The 17,585-nt window shown below is 37.6% G+C and overlaps 5 protein-coding genes and 1 long non-coding RNA gene across 6 annotated transcripts; 3 read left to right on the plus strand and 3 right to left on the minus strand.

The window, feature by feature from the left end:
• Window positions 1-528: 528 nt before the first annotated feature.
• On the minus strand, window positions 529-3,653 carry LOC106402557 (SEC12-like protein 1). Its single transcript, XM_013843328.3, has 10 exons — window positions 3,066-3,653; window positions 2,722-2,822; window positions 2,181-2,313; window positions 1,997-2,088; window positions 1,743-1,842; window positions 1,586-1,658; window positions 1,368-1,488; window positions 1,152-1,271; window positions 981-1,051; window positions 529-887 (listed from the first exon to the last, which is right to left on the minus strand). Exons 1-10 carry the CDS (start codon window positions 3,252-3,254, stop codon window positions 694-696), a joined length of 1,194 nt encoding a protein of 397 aa, XP_013698782.2. The 5' UTR covers window positions 3,255-3,653; the 3' UTR covers window positions 529-693.
• A 488-nt stretch (window positions 3,654-4,141) lies between these two features.
• Window positions 4,142-6,172, plus strand: LOC106402541. Its single transcript, XR_007316527.1, has 4 exons — window positions 4,142-4,805; window positions 4,893-4,926; window positions 5,085-5,134; window positions 5,222-6,172. It is a non-coding gene; the product is annotated as an uncharacterized LOC106402541 (long non-coding RNA).
• Window positions 6,173-8,222: 2,050 nt separating this feature from the next.
• LOC106402517 (mRNA cap guanine-N7 methyltransferase 2) lies at window positions 8,223-11,013 on the plus strand. Its single transcript, XM_013843274.3, has 11 exons — window positions 8,223-8,451; window positions 8,551-8,629; window positions 8,706-8,800; window positions 8,885-8,956; window positions 9,030-9,139; window positions 9,494-9,616; window positions 9,708-9,800; window positions 10,035-10,103; window positions 10,207-10,295; window positions 10,381-10,478; window positions 10,679-11,013. Exons 1-11 carry the CDS (start codon window positions 8,293-8,295, stop codon window positions 10,808-10,810), a joined length of 1,119 nt encoding a protein of 372 aa, XP_013698728.2. The 5' UTR covers window positions 8,223-8,292; the 3' UTR covers window positions 10,811-11,013.
• Window positions 10,958-13,157, minus strand: LOC106402526 (multiple myeloma tumor-associated protein 2 homolog). Its single transcript, XM_013843285.3, has 4 exons — window positions 12,916-13,157; window positions 12,501-12,590; window positions 11,571-11,838; window positions 10,958-11,485 (listed from the first exon to the last, which is right to left on the minus strand). Exons 1-4 carry the CDS (start codon window positions 12,956-12,958, stop codon window positions 11,155-11,157), a joined length of 732 nt encoding a protein of 243 aa, XP_013698739.1. The 5' UTR covers window positions 12,959-13,157; the 3' UTR covers window positions 10,958-11,154.
• A 196-nt stretch (window positions 13,158-13,353) lies between these two features.
• Window positions 13,354-14,553, plus strand: LOC106402550. Its single transcript, XM_048741083.1, has 2 exons — window positions 13,354-13,673; window positions 14,231-14,553. Exons 1-2 carry the CDS (start codon window positions 13,386-13,388, stop codon window positions 14,360-14,362), a joined length of 420 nt encoding a protein of 139 aa, XP_048597040.1. The 5' UTR covers window positions 13,354-13,385; the 3' UTR covers window positions 14,363-14,553.
• Window positions 14,554-14,761: 208 nt separating this feature from the next.
• On the minus strand, window positions 14,762-17,422 carry LOC106402508. Its single transcript, XM_013843262.3, has 6 exons — window positions 17,240-17,422; window positions 16,962-17,085; window positions 16,729-16,894; window positions 16,478-16,649; window positions 16,122-16,398; window positions 14,762-16,041 (listed from the first exon to the last, which is right to left on the minus strand). Exons 1-6 carry the CDS (start codon window positions 17,269-17,271, stop codon window positions 14,971-14,973), a joined length of 1,842 nt encoding a protein of 613 aa, XP_013698716.2. The 5' UTR covers window positions 17,272-17,422; the 3' UTR covers window positions 14,762-14,970.
• Window positions 17,423-17,585: the final 163 nt, after the last annotated feature.

The following is a 17,585-nucleotide window of genomic DNA, read 5'->3' on the forward strand; positions in this document are numbered from 1 at the left end:
TTTTACTTTTAAATCATAAAACAAAGAAAACACCCTCTTTAACCCGTAACACTTCTGACCGCAAAGAAACGGACACTTCAGCTAAACTGTACTTTATTTTGTTTCTAGATTGAGATTTTATGTTTACGGCTTTAAGTCGTTCCGGGTCCACAACCTTTCACACCAGCTTACCTTTAAGTTTTGTTTTGTAGGATCTTGGAGGATGATTCTCACTGAATATTTTCTTAGATATTTCTAACTAATGAATGTATCACTGTTTTTGATATTTTTAATTTTATCGCCTCTAAAAGCTTAAAGGGACAGCTTGCTAGTAGGGACCATTCACATGACGTCCTCATGTCTCTTATTGCTACCGACCTATATGTGGGTCACGTGCAAACAGATATTTTCTGGACTGCAACTCTTTTTTTTTTTTTTGAGCAAAGACTGCAACTCTTTTCTTTAATGTTTTTTCACTTGTTACAAATGTGATCAGCAACATAAGTCAATTTAAACATTGAATCTAAAGTCAATTCAAGACGCAAAACACATCAAAACGAAATTTTCATTGCATAAAATAAAAGAGTTACTGTCAGGAAAAAATCAGAATCATTAGAGCTGTGGAAAGGAAGAAGATTAAAAACATGCAGTGAAGTTTAAAAAAAAAAAAAGACAGGAAACGTCTCGTGTGGAGTTACATAAATCTCTTTCAATCTATAGGTCCAAGTTCCACTTATTATGATCCTCAGCAGGCGTAGTGGATGAATCTCCAAAAAGACTTATCTTTGGTCTTCTTTGATCTTTCCCCATTGGCAACTTCCAAAACGAATCTGAATTCTCGAAGAACACGTACGCAAGTACCACTGACGCCATGAACAAGCAAAACAACAGCGCATATATCTGCCACTCTGCAACATCCAACAGATTAAGATACGAGTCTTAGAGAGATGTACCAAGAAGGTATATGTATTGCAGAGAGAGAGAGAGATGAGCAAGCAAACCTTTCCACTCCTTTGGTACAGTGAGTTTGGTCACCATCTCACCCCATTCACTCGATGTTGTCAGCATTACCCTAAGCACCGAGTCGATAGATAAAAAACATTAGAAACAATGCTAGTCTCAACCCCAATGATGAGACTTTTAAGGGTATATATATATATCACTATGCATACCTTTCACTAGGGCAGAACTCAAGTGAAGCAATGGCTTGACCAAGATGTAACCTCTTACTGTAGTGGTAGATCTCCATTGTTTTAACTTCAGCGACAGATATATCTCCATCTTTGCCACCCCTACAAAAAAATATAAGGTGCAAATTATGAACCTTTGTACAACAATCAAAAGCCTGAAAAAGCAATAACTAGACCCGGGATGAAGAAAACACTCACAAAGCAATATATTTTCCATCCAAGCTCACTGCCATTGTCGATGCACTCTTCCTTGACAGCTTCTTGAACCCAAGCTTCTTCCATGTACTAATGTCATAAACATTGACCACAGGAACATCACCTGATTCCAATTGTTCAAAACTTTCACTATCTTGTTCTGACCTTTAGAACACTAGTAATGCTTTAATAGTTTACATAAGAGTCGATATATAATATACCTCTTTGAGCAGCACAGAACAGAAAAGGTTTCGTCCCATCTTTAGAGAACCGGCACAGTTCAATGTTTTCATCCTGCAACACATGACAGTACCATAATCAGGATATATACATATATGAATTACCAAAATGCAAACACTAACTCCCATCATCACATACCCCACTACGCTCCAAAGTTGACAAAGGAAAACCATCTTCCGCTTTCCAAATTCTAGCTGATCCATCGGTTGATGTTGTAGCTAAGAACTCTGAGTCCAGACTACAACAAAAGACACGCATAAATGAGAGAGGGAGATGCACAAAACAGGCTTCGTTTCACAGTCTCCATTTTCATGCATAACTAGTTCAACTATGCTTTGAATTGAAAAGAATATAAAAGGAGGGATAATAAGAGAGAAGATTCCGGTCATTACCTAAAGTCCATATCACGGATGGATTTGTGTGCCTTTGGCTCATCCAAAATCACAGTTAGGTTTGGCCACTCCATGATTCTGAGACACCCATCCTGGAAAAAAAACAGCTTCTAGTAAACTACAGAAACATGTGGCAACAGCGAGAAAAAAAGATCTGATAAAGCAATTATTGGTCACTCCTTACCACTCCTCCAGTAGCTAATTTAGACCCGTCAAAGCTGAAGGCCATACATTTCTGCAGTCCAGCATTTTGAAGAGGAGGGAGTTCTTTGGCTAAGATGGTAACACACATTGCTCCTCCAACGATCTCAAACAACCTGAAAACCATTTAAAATTCAATAAATTTGTATAGACAATGAGGTGAAGTGAATTCCCAAGCTCTAGTATGGATGAAATAAGATGGAAGAATACAGTTGAAAAAGATGGATGCAAGAAAGGCAAGTCTAGAAAGTAGAAAAATAACCATTAATTATAAAAGGTGTGAAGATTCAATAAATTTAAGGCATCACTACAGAGACATCTGAATAGTATTACAAGCATCGTGTAATAATTTTTAGTTGTTCGATCAGTCCTCAAGACAAAGATGGAGAAGCTATCCTAAGGTTTGACAATACCAGCGCGGATAAATTAGAAACATTAAATATTAAGAGAGGGAGGCACTAGAATATCTTTTATAGATCAAACAGTTAGTTAGTGGAGGTGAAGGGGCCAAGAAAGAAACGTACTTGCAACCACCTTTGGAGGTAGAGCAAACAAAATAATCACCACCAGGATGCACCGAGATTGCCACAGGATCACCATCACTCTCCTTAAGCTCATGTATTGCCTTTGATCAAATAAAGAGGCAAAAGGGTTTAGATTTCATTAGTCAATAATACCAAAACCGAAAAGGCTATTGCTTTCTCAGAATCAGAAGCAAACATCTTACATACCCTATATTTCTAAAGACCCTAAAGGAACACCAACCTAGATTCTCACCCAAACCACGACAAAACTTGGAAGAAGCTCTTTGACTAATTGTTTCAAAAGACTGACAACGGTGGTAAAAGGAGAATGAATATATATATACCAAGGGGGAGGAGGAGAGGGAAGTGGTGATGGGATCGAAAGAGAAGATGTTGAGGAGAGCAGGAGAGGAGGAGCCGCGGCGTTTGGAAGCCCTGGCGATGATGGCCCAGTTGACTTTCTTGGGGCGACGAATCCATGATCCGCACACCACATGCCCACTTTCACCCTGTCTCGCTTCTTCTTTCTCCATTCTATTCGCTTCGATTGATTATCTCCTCTTTCTTCTTCTTTTCTTCCAAATTTAATTGGTATCTATCTATCTCTCTTCCACGACAATTGGGATCCTTATTATATAGTTTACAAATTTGTTTTTTTTTTTCTCTCCTTTTCACGAGAAGAAGAAAAACAAAACAGAAGTTGACTTTGCAAATTGGACAGACAGATTTTGTTGGTTTTTTTAATAGTGTGAATGAAAAAGTCTCAAAATTTGACAAAAATAAAGAAGGAGAGACGGAGATTTGAACTAAAAATCGTGCAATTAGCTTTGAGATAATTACACAAAGTCAGATCAGATGATGATGGTGTAGGAAAAAAAGGATATACCTTTTGATCCTTTTTTCGGATGCCAAATTAATTTTAATTAATTACCAACTCAGGTGTCACAATCGTCGTGCTTCCGTGATCTTTATAGCCAGTTGCCATTAATATTCAACGTTAAGATAACTATGCAAAGTTGCAAACCAATGCCCATCTGGTTGGGCTTGGGCGGATCGTATTTATATTTGAGTTAGGCACAAGGCCCAATAAGGTTTTGATCTGAGTCTGATTTTATAAATACAGTATTTGATTAGTAACGAAATTTTGATTTTTTTATCATCAAGTTGATAATTACGACGACAGATCACTGAAGATATTTTCGTTCTGTGATTAATTTATGGATCGCAACCGTGTTTTAAAAAAAAAAGAAAAATCGAAATCAGGTTTTCCAAGTTTCCAATCTTCGGTTCACCACTCAAACCAAACATTTAAAATACGATTGTATGTGGTTTTCCGGTTTAGTTAACGGTTATTGATTTTTTTTGTATCCGGACAGTATCTGAATTCTGAATACAGCCCTGTTCGTTTGGTTGTCGCAGGTTTTGGCGTCAGCGGCAGCGGCAGCGTCAGCGGCGGCGACAGCGTCAATGAGGACAGTTGTTGTTCGTTTCGCAGACGCTGACGCTGCCGCATATCATATCGCGACCGCAGGTTTTATCGGCGTCAGCCGCAGGACGCAGCGTTCGGACGCTGCCGCTGCCGCCGGTTCCTGCGTCAACGAAACGAACAAGAGTTGACGCAGAATGTTGACGCTGCCGCTGCCGCCGATACCTGCGGCAACCAAACGAACAGCCTTTACTTCTTTTGCGTGACGAAGGATCGATCATTCGTGCCGTCGCTAACGATCTGACCAAAATTAAAGTTCTACTATTCCGTCGCCTCTATCCTCTCTCGAAGTGCTGCCATGGTGCTTCTGCTCCTCCGGCGCGCTGCGATCGCACGCACTTCTTCACTTCTCAGAGCTCGTCTTCTCACTCCTGCCTCCGGCTTCCACACTCGGTACGCTTTATTCTCTTCCATTCGTCTTCTCTCCAAGTTTCGGTGTTCCTCTTTTCCACTTGTGATCCTTGCCAATTCTATTTCCATGTTTTGTAAAATATTGGGGGAATAAATGTTTATTCTTCTCTGATTTTGTCTGTTTTACATTAGGTCTGCCTCGATAGACATGATTACAACTATGAGTAATAGTCCTCCAAAGTCCATTGTAAACTTTACACTTCGTTAACTTTTTTTATCTTCTTGTTTCCATTTATTCCTGTTTGTCACATACTTTGTTTTCATTTTCTTCTAGCTCCGATTTGGCTTTCAAAACTTCTCATCAACAGGTATCCATAGATTGTTATATGATCTATGCAGAACTGCATTTAACACTCTTTCCTTTGATGTTTGTGCTTCCGTCTTACATTTAATTAAATATAGCGACAGAAGATGTAATCGGTCATACAAGATTCTTCCGTTAATTTTATTTGTCTTTATGTTGTAGGATCCACACCACAGACGGTTCTTACAATGCCAGCCTTGTCTCCTACAATGGTTAGGAAATGGGACTTCTGTCTTGTAGAATATTTTTGGCCTCCTTGTGAGAAGTGATTCTTTTATTTCTGTTGGGATTTTTTGCAGAGTCATGGTAATATTGCGAAAAAAATTAACTAACAACTAACAAAAAAAATTGGTTTTGGTTTACAATTCTTCTCATAGATTTGTATTTTCTTGAATCCTGAGGTATTTTTGTTTGCCAGTCCTCTGAAAAATAAATAATTTCTTTACCAGCTGTCAAGAACTCAACTGGTGGGATGACCAGGTCTACTACCACTCATAACATGAGTGGTATACTGGAATATAACGTTAATGTGATTCATATCTAACTTGATACATATATCATTTATGCATTGAGTTTGATTTATAAGATATACATTTACGAATCAAGTCACATACCACTACCAAAACAGGTAAAATATACCATTCAGTATTCTAAATATAATGTGATGCATAGTTGTATATATGGTGAATCATGTTAGAAACAAAACAAAACAAATATGCGTAAATGTATATCATGTCTATAATAAGAAGTTTACGGAATTTGTAAAAATGTGATAATAAATTGTAGAAATTCATAGCGAAAACTACCATGGATCCCAAAACCTTAAATCTTACCAAAAAAAAAAGAAAAAAAATTAATAGCGAAAGTTTTACATAAAAACCGTTTGACATGAGTTTTCATAAAAATATACTGGATGTAGAAATATATATAACATTTTTTGGGACAAACTGAATGTAGAATTATTAGACTAGAATTTCATTATCAAGTCGAATTGTCAGTTGTGCGTGTCATAATTTATAGTAAAACTAGTGTGGAATTTTTTTTCCTTACTAAAATAAACACATTTACTTTCTTACTAAAATAAACACATTTATTTTTGTTCTTACTAAAATAAACACAATTTGATCGCCGGCTTTAACGTATAAGTTTAACATGTATTAAAATTAAAATTTTGGGTTAAAAATCATGGAAGCATATGCTTCCGGCCTTGTAAAAGTTATATATAATTTCGGCCAACAATATCTAACTAGGTTAAGACCCGCGCCTTGCACGGAATAAACATTATATATATAAATTATTTTATATATTATATGTTTATAACATATTATGAAATAATAAATATATATTGAATAATTAAAAAGTCATTACAAATGTTTTTTTTTAATTATTTGTATCTGTTATAGAAAAAAGTCTAAATTAGTGATAACAAAATTTTCACTGTTGGATTAATAGTTTAAGTAATTTATAATATTTTAAAAAATTAAGTTGTCAACATTTTTTCAAAATTTTTATCAAAAAAATGTTCAAAGTAAATTTCAAAATTAAGACATTTATGTATTTTTATATGATATATAGTTTAATTTAAAATGATACATATATTTATATATCTTTTATTTTTGATACTTATTAAATGAGACTTTTAACTTATTTTATTTTTAATTATTTGTATCATATCATAACAAAAGTTTTAAATCATAGATCACAAAATTTGAATGTGAAACTTTTAACAGTTTTAGTAACTTATACTCATTTTTAAAAATTCAAAGTATAATATATAAATAATTTTTTTAATTTTTATTATATGGTTACTAAGATTGTTTAATTTATTTTAATTGCTTAAAATTAAACAAATATAATTATAATACACACTTATTTTTATCAAATCTGTATTATTCAAAATCATTAATTGTCATATATACTTTAGTCACATTAGGCAATTCCGTAATTTTATTTAAGTAAATAATGAAGCACATTAATAATGTATTTATTGTGGTTTAATAGAAAACTTATTAAGTTGGCACGAGGTGCTAGGACTTCGCCATCTGCTATGGTTTATGTTGATTCAATTCCCCCGAGGTGGCTCTCAGACCAGGAATCTTCTTAGTTTCATAGTCTTTTGTTGTAAAAAAAAAAAATAGAAAACTTATTATATATTTAGATAGACCAACCTATTTTTTTAAGGATTCTAAGAATCATTCTAGTGATGACACGTGTCTACAAACAAATGTTGCAATGCTTCTCAAATAATATATAGGGGATATCTTCAGCACCTCAGTCGGTTAAAGCTTGTGAGGTCAAGCTAAAGGCAACAAGTTCAAACATTTATACCCCCTATTTAACCCTTTTATTTTTTTTACAGGCCCACAAATTTTTTTTGCTTGCAGCCTAAATTGGTTTAGACATTCACAGGGCAGGGTCTAGTTATACGTGATGCATTATGCGCTAGAAGTGGACAAGAGATTGAAACAGAACATCTCTTCTTTGAGTGTGAGTATGCAAAAGGAATATGGAGGGCTTCAGGGATAGCTAATGCAATAATAAATAGTATGCAATCCTCTTTGGAACAAAAGATTGAAAAATGCTTAAGAATCTGTCTGTCTTCACAGTTGACACACTTACAGACTTACCTTTATGGATATTATGGAGATTGTGGAAGAGTAGGAATATTCTGATTTTTCGGAGAAAACAGATAGCTTGGAGAATGGTGATTACAAATGCGAAACAAGATGCAGCAGAATGTAAGAGTGTTGAAACTAAAATTTTTACATGTCGAAATGATCAAATGCAAGATACAGAAGAAAAGCAATAGCGAACTGGAAAAGGCCACCTCCTGATTGGGTGAAACGCAATGTAGATGGGTCTTTTGTCAATCACAATATTCCAAGTACAGCTGGTTAGATAGTGCGTGATGATCAAGGAGTTTATAGAGAAGCAGCGCAAGCAATTGGGAGACAAGTTCAAAGTGTGATAGAAAACGAATTACAAGGAATGTTATTGGCATTGCAACACTGTTGAACACAAGATCAACACAAGATCATCGAAAGATGATAATAGAAGGTGATAATAAGAAGGTTATGGATCCTCAATAACAAATCATTGCATCTCTCAGCTTACAATTGGATAAGAGAAATAAGATGGACACAAAAGTTGTGAAGTTTCAAAGAGATGGAAACAAGGCTGCAGACAAATTGGCAAAGCAAAAACATCAAAGCTCACGATACATTTATATATAATTTCTATGTTCCATCCTTTTTATCAAACATACTCCAATGAATCATCTTTTCATAATTAATATAGATCGATGTTATAAAAAAAAAAAGTAAATCAGTTAAAAGAAAAATGTATATAAAGCAAAACGAAGAAACTAAAAATGAGTTGCCAAATACATAATTTTTCAAAATTTCGGCCGGAGAAGAAAGAAATGAGCGGCATCATCATCCCGGGTTCGAAACCGGAGCAGAGTCACCACCGCCTCTTCGATTTCGCCAAGACGGCCATAATCAAAATCTTCGCACATCCTTACACCACTGTAACAAAAACGAATCCTTTCTCCACTCTTTAACCACAATCCCTTTCACAAAGTCTCATCCTTTATGTCTCTCTCTCTCTCTCTCTCTGCGTTGTCTAGGTTTGCGAGCTGTACTGCGGCGAAGCTCCCGACACCGAGAAATGGGAAGCTGCCTTAATCGGTCACTACATCGGAATCGGTACTTATATATATATATTATCACTTACAGCTTCCTCAAAGAGTACTAATGGGCTTTGCAACTTTTTAACGATTAGATACATCGTCTTCTGGGATATCTTGCGTACGAGAAGCTTGGGAGAGTCATCGGAAGAGTTACAATGTTGAGTTCTTCGAAGCTGATCCTTCCAAGGTGAGGATTTGACAAATCTTATACTAATATGGAGCACACTTCTTAGTTTTTTTTTTTTTGTTTTGCTTTCATGTGGTGTAACAGGAAGATCTTGAAATCAAGGTAGAGAAGATAGTTGGGGAGGTTGATTTAGTTTCCTGTTGGCGTCATCTTCAGGTTTTGCTTTTAAAACTTATGGACATGTAGCATTAGCAAGAACGTGATGGTCTAACAAATGTTGTTGATTTAGTTATGCTTTGAAACTGAGGAGAATGCGAGAAGACTACTAACCAATGTTGCAAGCTTACTGAAACCGGGTGGTTACTTTTTTGGAATCACTCCTGACTCTTCTACCATATGGTATGAAAATTATTGTTACATTTGAGTTCTGATTTATTTTTAATTAACATCTAGTTTCCCATGTTCTGGTGCTGAGCTCCTGTAATTCTCTCTACTGATGTATGTTGTGTGTAATATCAAATGATGTTTAGAATGATAAGTTACATGAGAAAGCATCTCTATTTACTGCCAGGTTTTTTTGAGTGCCTGAGTTGGATGAGACTGTTTTAGATCACTCCAATATGTAGTTTTTGATTGTCCTAATGTATCCTGATAATTGAGATTAAAATTTTCAGTTCGTCAGTTTCAACATTGGACTGCATATGTATTGTTTTGTTCAGTTGGACTGAGCTTCTTAACATTCTGGTAAAACAGGGCAAAGTACCAGAAGAATGTGGAAGCATACCACAATAGGAGCGGAGGGACAAAGCCTAATGTCTTTCCTAACTACATTCGGTCAGAAAGTTACATGATCACTTTCGAAGTAGAGGAAGAAAAGTGAGCTATTTTTTTCTGAGAAAAATAGAATTATTTTGCCATAGAGTTTCTTTTCTTGCAATTAGAGACTGTTTGGTATTTTTCTACTCAGGTTTCCGTTGTTTGGAAAGAGGTATCAGCTGAAATTTTCTGGTGACAACCCTCCTGAAGACCATTGCTTGGTTCACTTCCCAAGCTTAATCAGGTGGGTTCTCATAGCGCCATGATCTCACCTTTTTTGTTCAACAAAACGTAACACCAGTTGGATGATATGGTACTACCATATCAACACTGTGTACTTGTTAACTCTTTAGTTAAAATAGATTTCCATTGCAATCCTACTTGCCATATTGCTTCGAGTTGATCTACAAATGACGTCTATCTGTATATATATTTCAATTCTCGGTCTTCTAATTTTTTCTTTGTATTTGTTATTCAGGTTAGCTAGGGAAGCTGGTCTTGAATATGTGGAGATTCAAAGTTTAACAGATTTTTATGATGATAACAGGTTTGAAAGTCTGACAATGCTTATATATTCTCAGTCATATCACTGAGTTGTTTCTTTCTAAGGCATATTTACATTGCTGATGCTGTTCAACTCTTACTGTCAGAGCTCAATTTGCAAGCTTGCTGATGAATGCTGGCCCGAACTTTGTTGACCCTAGGGGAAAACTGCTTCCACGGGCATTTGATTTGTTAGGTAACCTTTTCATCTTCTTATCTTATCTAGTCTCCACTTTGTATACTCTGCTACTACTTATCTACCCTTTTTTTTTTTGGCGCAGGGCTCTATGCAACATTCATATTTCAGAAGCCTGACCCAGACCTTGAACCTCCTCTATCGACCCCAATACCTTTTGAGAGTTCTAATGATAACGATGAGGCAAGCGTCTTTTTTCGTGTCTTTATCTCACTTACAGTATACAACTTATTTGAACTTCCCTTCCCTTCCACTTGAGAAAAGAGTATGGGTATTGGCTTTAGTATAGACGTTATATTTAGAAATCCATATTTAGTTTGTGACACAAGAGTTGCTTTAGTCTTAAGCTCCCTCCCTCCTCATTGTATTTGGTCCATTTACAGAGAGAATTTCCGATGGTCACTGACACAAGGGCACCTTCAGAAGATTCATCCCAAGGACTTGGGAAGATTAGCGAGCAAAAGGGAATATTGGGACCTGGCCCTGCTGATTTACGTTTCTCCGAGGCTATTTGATGCATCTCTCCTTTGAAGACTGGGTTACTAGTACATTGTATGAAGTGTGGTATTGTCAAAGTTGTGTATCATTATTAGTCACGCAAATGAGATAAAAACATGTGTTTGGGGCTTGTTACAGGATCAGATCTCACTTTATCCATGTCATTTAACAAACATTAGATCAGTTTTTTTATTTAAAAAAAAAAAATTAATTCGTTCAATATTCAACAGACAAACATATTGATAGGTTTCGTTCTTTACTCCATCATTTGAACACGAAATGAGATAAAGATCTTTAAATCTTGCAGAAGAGACAGCTTCTCCCCTGTAAGAGAACAAGAGACACAGCGGCACAGTTTAACTCAATCGGAGTCAGAGTCATGCCTCCTCTTCCTATCCTTCTTCTCTTTCTTGTGCTTCTTCCTGTCATCTGAATCACGACTGTGTCGCTTTTCATGCCTCTCACGTTTCTCGCGCTTTTCATGTTTATCACGCCTTTCATGTCTCTCTTCCCTATCTCTCTTCGCAGGTTTCCTTTCCTCGTGCTTATCCTTCTCTTGACTCCTCTCAGTATCTTTTGGTACATCTTCAACAGTTTTGATCACTGGTGCATCTGCTGGCAGAGGTGCTGGCCCTTTGTCTTCTGTCTGAGAGGGTGCAAGGGTGCTAGGATCTTCCCAAGGACGTGGTGCTCTGTAAAGAGTTGCAGAAAGAAATGTGAGATGAGGAAACTACTAGTAAAGCATAAACACACCAAAAAGATCAAAGAGGAACTAACTTTGCATAGCCAATGCCGTGAACCCAAACTGCATCAGCCTTCCCTGCACCCAGGTCCTCGGCTGTTGAACCCCTTTTGATAAGTTCAGTATACTCTTGCTTGTCAAGGCGATTGCCTTGTGGTCTTGTAGAGGACTTTGGTGCTAAACCCAGAGCCTCCCTCATGGCTTGTTCCTCTTGTTCCTTAACTCTTTGAATCTCCTCTTTCATAGCATCCGTGTTGGAACCCCCTTGTTTCTTATCTCTAGCATACCAGTTAAGATCTTTACCTGTTCAGTCCGCAGAGAATTGGAATGTCAGTTTAAAGTTATACATTGAAGATGCAAAAAACTATTAGCTAGAAAGGACAAGAAACCATGAATAAATATGCACAAATACTTCACAGAGAAGGTAGAAGGCATTGAATTTTATCAAAAGAAAAAATAAAGTAATAGTTTTACGATGAAACTGTAGGGAGAACACCACATTCTTTCTGAATGCAAAGTGACAAAAAGACACAAAAGCAGAGAAAACGGTTTGGCTCAATCATGACTACAAGAGCTGCATGCAGACAACCCCATGTATCTTAGCCACCATATACATATATACATACGCCTCTGAACTCATGAAGTGTTGAGATGCTTTAGATTCCACCACATATTAATTGGCAGCTAAGTTTACAGAACTAGAGAAGGCACAGAAAGAGCTAATAAGATGATAATAACCAACTCAAGGCTTTCAAATCTGTTAAGAGCTACGACAAGGCTTTCTTGCATATACATATGGTTCTATATCTACCAATAAGAACACTGATACCAGAAACTAGCAAACAAGTTATCCATTACGATTTCAGTTGACAAGACTAGTATTCCGTAAGCCAAACAAGAGGATCAAAATGACAAGTTAAAATCAAAGAAACAAGAAAAGGAGGGAATAAGAGAAAAAGACGAACCTTTTTGCCATCTTCCAACAGGGGCCTTGACGCTGTGACCCAAATAGTTCTCCCTATGTTTATCAGCCTTCACTTCATCCCAACTAAACTCTGCACATTTCATAAACAAACGTAACCTCTTAGTAACACAAGTCTTCATCATTCACAATTAACTGATTCATCATCATAAGCAGCTCATGTTCGACAACTAACCAATTCACTAGAACTATGACAACGCTTCTAATCAAATTCATGTGAAATTTGATTATACCCAATTTACATCTTCAAACCCTAGATCGTTCTCAAAACGAATATCACAAGAAAGAACAGCAGAGAAGATGAACGAAATTGAGTTCGAAGATACACGAAAACCCTAAAATCTCGTGTAAGAAGAGAAGCAAAGATCCGAAACAAAGATAAAAAAAGGGAAACTTACGATCTCGACCACCGCGAACACCGCCTCTCGTCGGATGATACATGAAAAGCTGCAAACTTTCCCGGGTTCAAAGATGTTTCAGGGACTCGGCAATTCCAAAAGCCTCAACTTTGGTGAATCTCGGATTCGAATCGAGCTTCTCAGGTTTTGAAAATTTATCACAAAGTTCTCTTTTTTTTATATATATTAAAAAACTAAAAACCCATAAAAATTGAGGACGGTCCGATTGATTGATTTGTCTGAATCTGAAAACACCGATGATTCTCGAAGTATTACTAATGGGCCAACTCGTCTCCGACTAAAGATCAGGCTTTAGGCCCATTTAAGTTTATAATAAAAACAAAACTGGAAAGGACACGTGCGGCACGTGTCGTCGTCGTAGAAAAGAAAGAGGAGAAGTGACCACCAGAAGATTCGTATCCTTAAAAATCCGTCGATTCAGAACCCTAAGCGGTGGATCCTCAACAACTATGGCTGAACAACCACAGCAGCAGCAGCGTAGCTCCGATTCTTCTCCTCCTCAGCTGAAGTTACCTTCTTTCGTCGTTAACTTGTTCCCCTTTCTCCAACCCAAGTCTCCTGCTTCTGTTAACGGCGCCGATGGTGCTCCTAAACCCGCGGGAGGAGTCTCCAAGGACAAGGAGACTCAGAACTCGACGGTCTCTTTCCCTTACAATCCTCCCAAGAGCGCAGAGCCACTCAAGGTTGAAGCCGAGCCTAGTTCCGGAAGCACTTCCAACTCCCTCGTCATTTGGCAGGTATTTTGAGATTTTCTTAGATGAACAATCATGGAAGACTTGAGCTTTGTACATGGCTGTACTCTTAAGGATTTATTAGATGAACAATCATGGAAGTGCTGTTTTATTGCAAGTGTAGTCCATGGTAGGACCAGGTCTGTTTATTGCAGATGTTGATAATTGTTAATTTATCTATGTTTGTTTGTTTCTATTGTTAAATTAAAGTCCTTCAAAAATCTCTCTTTAGGCACTTCTGTCTGCTTGTCTTCTTGTCTGAAAAGTAAAAGCAGTTGATTTCTCGATTTGCCCAAGTGACAGACACTTGTTGCCAACGTTTTTATTGGTTTCATTGAGTGGCAGTGGTGTTACATTGAATGTTGAAGATGATACAGTTTCTGTTTTGATCATGTATCTATAGCATGCATTACAGCGACGTTTGCATCACTTGTATGAGTTACGGACTACTTGTGCTCACTTGTTTTTGTCTTCTTCGTTTTATGCATTGATCTGTGTTCTGATTTTGTTCATAGCCTGCAAAAAAAGTTGAGTACTTGGTTGCTTCTAAATTATATTTTCAGGTATATGCACTTGGAGGGTTTCTGGTCCTGAAGTGGGCCTGGGCGAGATGGAATGAGAGGAACGCCACAAGTGACAAAAAGGAGGAGGAGGAGGATGATGATGATCAAGCTCCTCATCCCGAAGATGATTGATGATGAAGGCTGCTAGTCATATTTGCACGAAGACAATGAATCTGCTACCCCATTTTGGTTCTGTATAGCAAAAACTCCCTTTCAGATTTTCTTATATTCCCATTGTATCTCTACTCAAGACTTTCTTGAGTTCCTTCTACTTCTGTAATGACACTACACTTCCCCTCTCCCAATGCAGTTTTTTTTTTTTCTTTTCCACTGATAAAACGTCATCTTCTTGTCTTATATTCTTCTACTAGATGCCACACTTTCGATGGTAACACGTTCAGGATGTTGTTTGGGTCATCCTGGTCTGAACCGCTAGATTTGTCCACTCAATTTAAGGCTTGATATAAGTGTAATAAGCGAAACCAACTCAGGATATGATTAGAAGAGAAGAACTAGTACAAAAAACAGAAGTTAAAAATAACAATCAATGTCGTGTACTTATAACGCTATGAATCACTCACATACATACACCTTTTGCATATTCTTTACAGTATTTTGTTTTGACTTTTGTTTCTAACAAATTTAACACAAAGCTGGTTTGGTTTCTACACACATTGTATACAACACACTAACGTACAACATATGATATTGCAGCTTCGATCACAAAACACACAACAGAATCATACTCGCCTGAACAAGCCGTCACCCGGTCCTGAACCACCACTAGGAGGAAACCCAACCGCACGTGTGTAATAAGGAGTCGAATACATCTCTCTACTACGCAGAACTGAATCAGGATACAAGCTTCGAGTAGGTGTCATGTGAGTATACGTACTCACTTGTCTATCTAAGTTGAGGCTAGTTGAGGATGATAGTTGGTTACCTCCAAAACCAGAGATGACACTGCCTGAAACACTTGGTCTGGCTTTATAATGTCTAGATTCTTGAGTATCTTCCCTGAAGCCTGCATATAGTTTTAGTCCACCAATGTATGGGGTAGTCAAAGGACGCTCATCCATTGACAAAGGAGGACTCGTGTCAGGTGTATGGCTAATCAGAGCTTTCTGAGTACTCGCAGAAGCTAGAATGCTGTTCCTCGTTGATGCATCAGGTGAAACATCAGTGGGTACTCGGAAAAGTCCAGCACATCCAACAGGAAACTCTACCATGGACCCGGTGTTGGAAGCAGGGAGAGATGATTTGGAACCAGGTGCTGCCTCTATGGATAATGCGTATGAACCTGGTGTTGAAGGATATGAGCTTTCAGATTGATACTCAGGTTTTCTGGTATGTAGGCTATTGACTTTCTCTTGCAGAGACAGCTTAGCTTGCTGCAGCGCAGTGAGCACTGTCTCACAATTATCAGACTTCTCCTTTGACGCTGGAACTAAAGGGTAATCTACTTTCTGGAAGGTAGTGGCATTACTACGAAAGGAGCTACCTCTCGAGTTTGGCTGAATAGTTGATGAAGAGTGCTGGGAGATACCTTGAGAGCTCTGTGAATGAGAAGACTCACTTTTAGGACTCTCAGGTATTTGTTTTCCTTTGTCTCCTGAAGGAAATGCATCTTGTTCCAAAGCTTTGGTTCCGCAACTTTTGCAGCACTTATCAGATGATGATGTTACTGAATGATCAGGCGAACCTTGGTCAGCTTCATTGGCTACTAGTGTGGAACCTTGAAGCTGAGTTTGTGTTTTTTCTCCATTACTTTCATCTGTTACATCTGAATGGTTTCCTACGTCACATGAATCCTGCAAGAGATTAGAGAAGAGATAAGATATCAAGATCTTGTAAAGTTCACAGCCTAAGCTCTGAGACGCAAGGTATATACCAGGGCAGATGATTTATTATCTGTGAAGTTTTTCTCCCACTGCTTTTGAGTCTCTTCCATATCTTCAAAAGAACCTATAACTTGTGCACGTTTCGCCAACGCTCTCTCCAAGTTGATATCCATGCTGTCTTTCTTCTCTAAAACATTCTGAAAGATTTGGTCCCCCTTCGTAACAGCAACATCATCCACAGTTTTGGATGCCTCTTCACTCGCGTTGGGAACCACTTCAGTATCAACAATTGCATTTCCATCTCCCTTGTGATCTTCAGATACAGTTCTGGAAGGTTAAAGAAATGTTTGTTGCTTTAACACACAACATATAAAAAGCAAGTTTTTACAATAGAGATTCATCAGACCTTGATTCGCTGCGTTTTATTTGTCGACAAGACCTTCCTTGGCGGTGTCTTGGACGCCAAATATAAGCAGACTCGAAACCTCTCTGTCTCCTATTACGCGGTTCCTTGGCCTTGTCGGAAGAAGCTGCCGCTTCTCTCCTGCGCCCTTTCCATGACAGACTTTTGCCAGACACTAGAACGTACATAAATTATACAATTACATCTCAAATTCAGAAACTTTATACTCACACTGAGAAAAAAAAAACGCTTACCTGAACTCGTCTGAGAGTAGCTTTCTTGATCAGAGGTTGAATCATAACCGTCAGAGACATCATTAAACCCATTTTCTGCAAGGATGGCGAGGACATCAGCAGTCGCTTGTTCTGCCTTCTTTCTCTGTAAAGACACAATCTTTAGCTGTTCCTCCAGCTCTGCCACCTAAAGATCAAAACATGAGGATGACATTAAGGCTAGGAATGATGAAAAATAGCGAAAAGAGATATACTTTATCAGCGAGGCCATCAAGCTTAGCTCTTGCGCTCTTGGAAACAGCTCTTTCAGCAAGTAAACGCGCACGGAGAAACTCAATGGTCATTGAAGTAGGATCTTGTGCGTCTGAATCATTACACCTGATCAAATGAGGTGCGGATCAACCAGGTTTCTTAAAATGTGATTCGATTGCAGAAGATTCAAGTCAATATGGTCGTTGACAAACTTGTAAGTAAAGAACCAAAACAGAGACGATTGAATTTGGAAAAACGGACAGAAGAGAACAAGTATTACCGATGATGATCCAACTTGTCCTGATGAGCCATCACCAAAAAGAAGAAGATCCAAAGTTCTGTTATAGTTTCGATCTCGAAGACTTGTCTGCAATAACTTTATGCTGCGTAGAGCCTGCGGTGAGAAGCCGTCTCTCTTTCTCTCTCTCTAATAAATTAACTTGAGTAGTCAACAATGAAAGGTTTTAATTTCTACCTGTTTAAGTATGTTTCTATGTTCTCATTGGCTCTAAATGATAAATTAATTAATAAAGATGATGATAGCTAATTTATGATTAAATAAGTCTTAAAAAAAGTCTTACAGAATATCTAGACAAAGTAATATATTATTAATATTCTGTTTAAAA

This window comes from Brassica napus, chromosome A9 (genome assembly GCF_020379485.1).
Source record: "Brassica napus cultivar Da-Ae chromosome A9, Da-Ae, whole genome shotgun sequence".
NCBI lineage: Eukaryota > Viridiplantae > Streptophyta > Magnoliopsida > Brassicales > Brassicaceae > Brassica > Brassica napus.

Coding starts and splice junctions, on each gene's coding strand:
- LOC106402557 (XM_013843328.3), bottom strand. CDS start 3,254: ATGGAGAAAGAAGAAGCGAGACAGGGTGAAAGTGGGCATGTGGTGTGC. Junction 1,489..1,585: donor GTTCTGTGCTGCTCAAAGAG/GTATATTATATA, acceptor AATTGGAATCAG/GTGATGTTCCTGTGGTCAAT. Junction 1,052..1,151: donor GAGTTCTGCCCTAGTGAAAG/GTATGCATAGTG, acceptor CTCGGTGCTTAG/GGTAATGCTGACAACATCGA.
- LOC106402517 (XM_013843274.3), top strand. CDS start 8,293: ATGAGTTGCCAAATACATAATTTTTCAAAATTTCGGCCGGAGAAGAAA. Junction 8,630..8,705: donor CGGTCACTACATCGGAATCG/GTACTTATATAT, acceptor TTTAACGATTAG/ATACATCGTCTTCTGGGATA. Junction 10,479..10,678: donor GTTCTAATGATAACGATGAG/GCAAGCGTCTTT, acceptor GTCCATTTACAG/AGAGAATTTCCGATGGTCAC.
- LOC106402526 (XM_013843285.3), bottom strand. CDS start 12,958: ATGTATCATCCGACGAGAGGCGGTGTTCGCGGTGGTCGAGATC. Junction 11,839..12,500: donor TGTTGGAAGATGGCAAAAAG/GTTCGTCTTTTT, acceptor CGGACTGAACAG/GTAAAGATCTTAACTGGTAT. Junction 11,486..11,570: donor CACGGCATTGGCTATGCAAA/GTTAGTTCCTCT, acceptor AACTCTTTACAG/AGCACCACGTCCTTGGGAAG.
- LOC106402550 (XM_048741083.1), top strand. CDS start 13,386: ATGGCTGAACAACCACAGCAGCAGCAGCGTAGCTCCGATTCTTCTCCT. Junction 13,674..14,230: donor ACTCCCTCGTCATTTGGCAG/GTATTTTGAGAT, acceptor TTATATTTTCAG/GTATATGCACTTGGAGGGTT.
- LOC106402508 (XM_013843262.3), bottom strand. CDS start 17,271: ATGGCTCATCAGGACAAGTTGGATCATCATCG. Junction 17,086..17,239: donor GACAAGTTGGATCATCATCG/GTAATACTTGTT, acceptor TCATTTGATCAG/GTGTAATGATTCAGACGCAC. Junction 16,399..16,477: donor ATAAAACGCAGCGAATCAAG/GTCTGATGAATC, acceptor TTAACCTTCCAG/AACTGTATCTGAAGATCACA.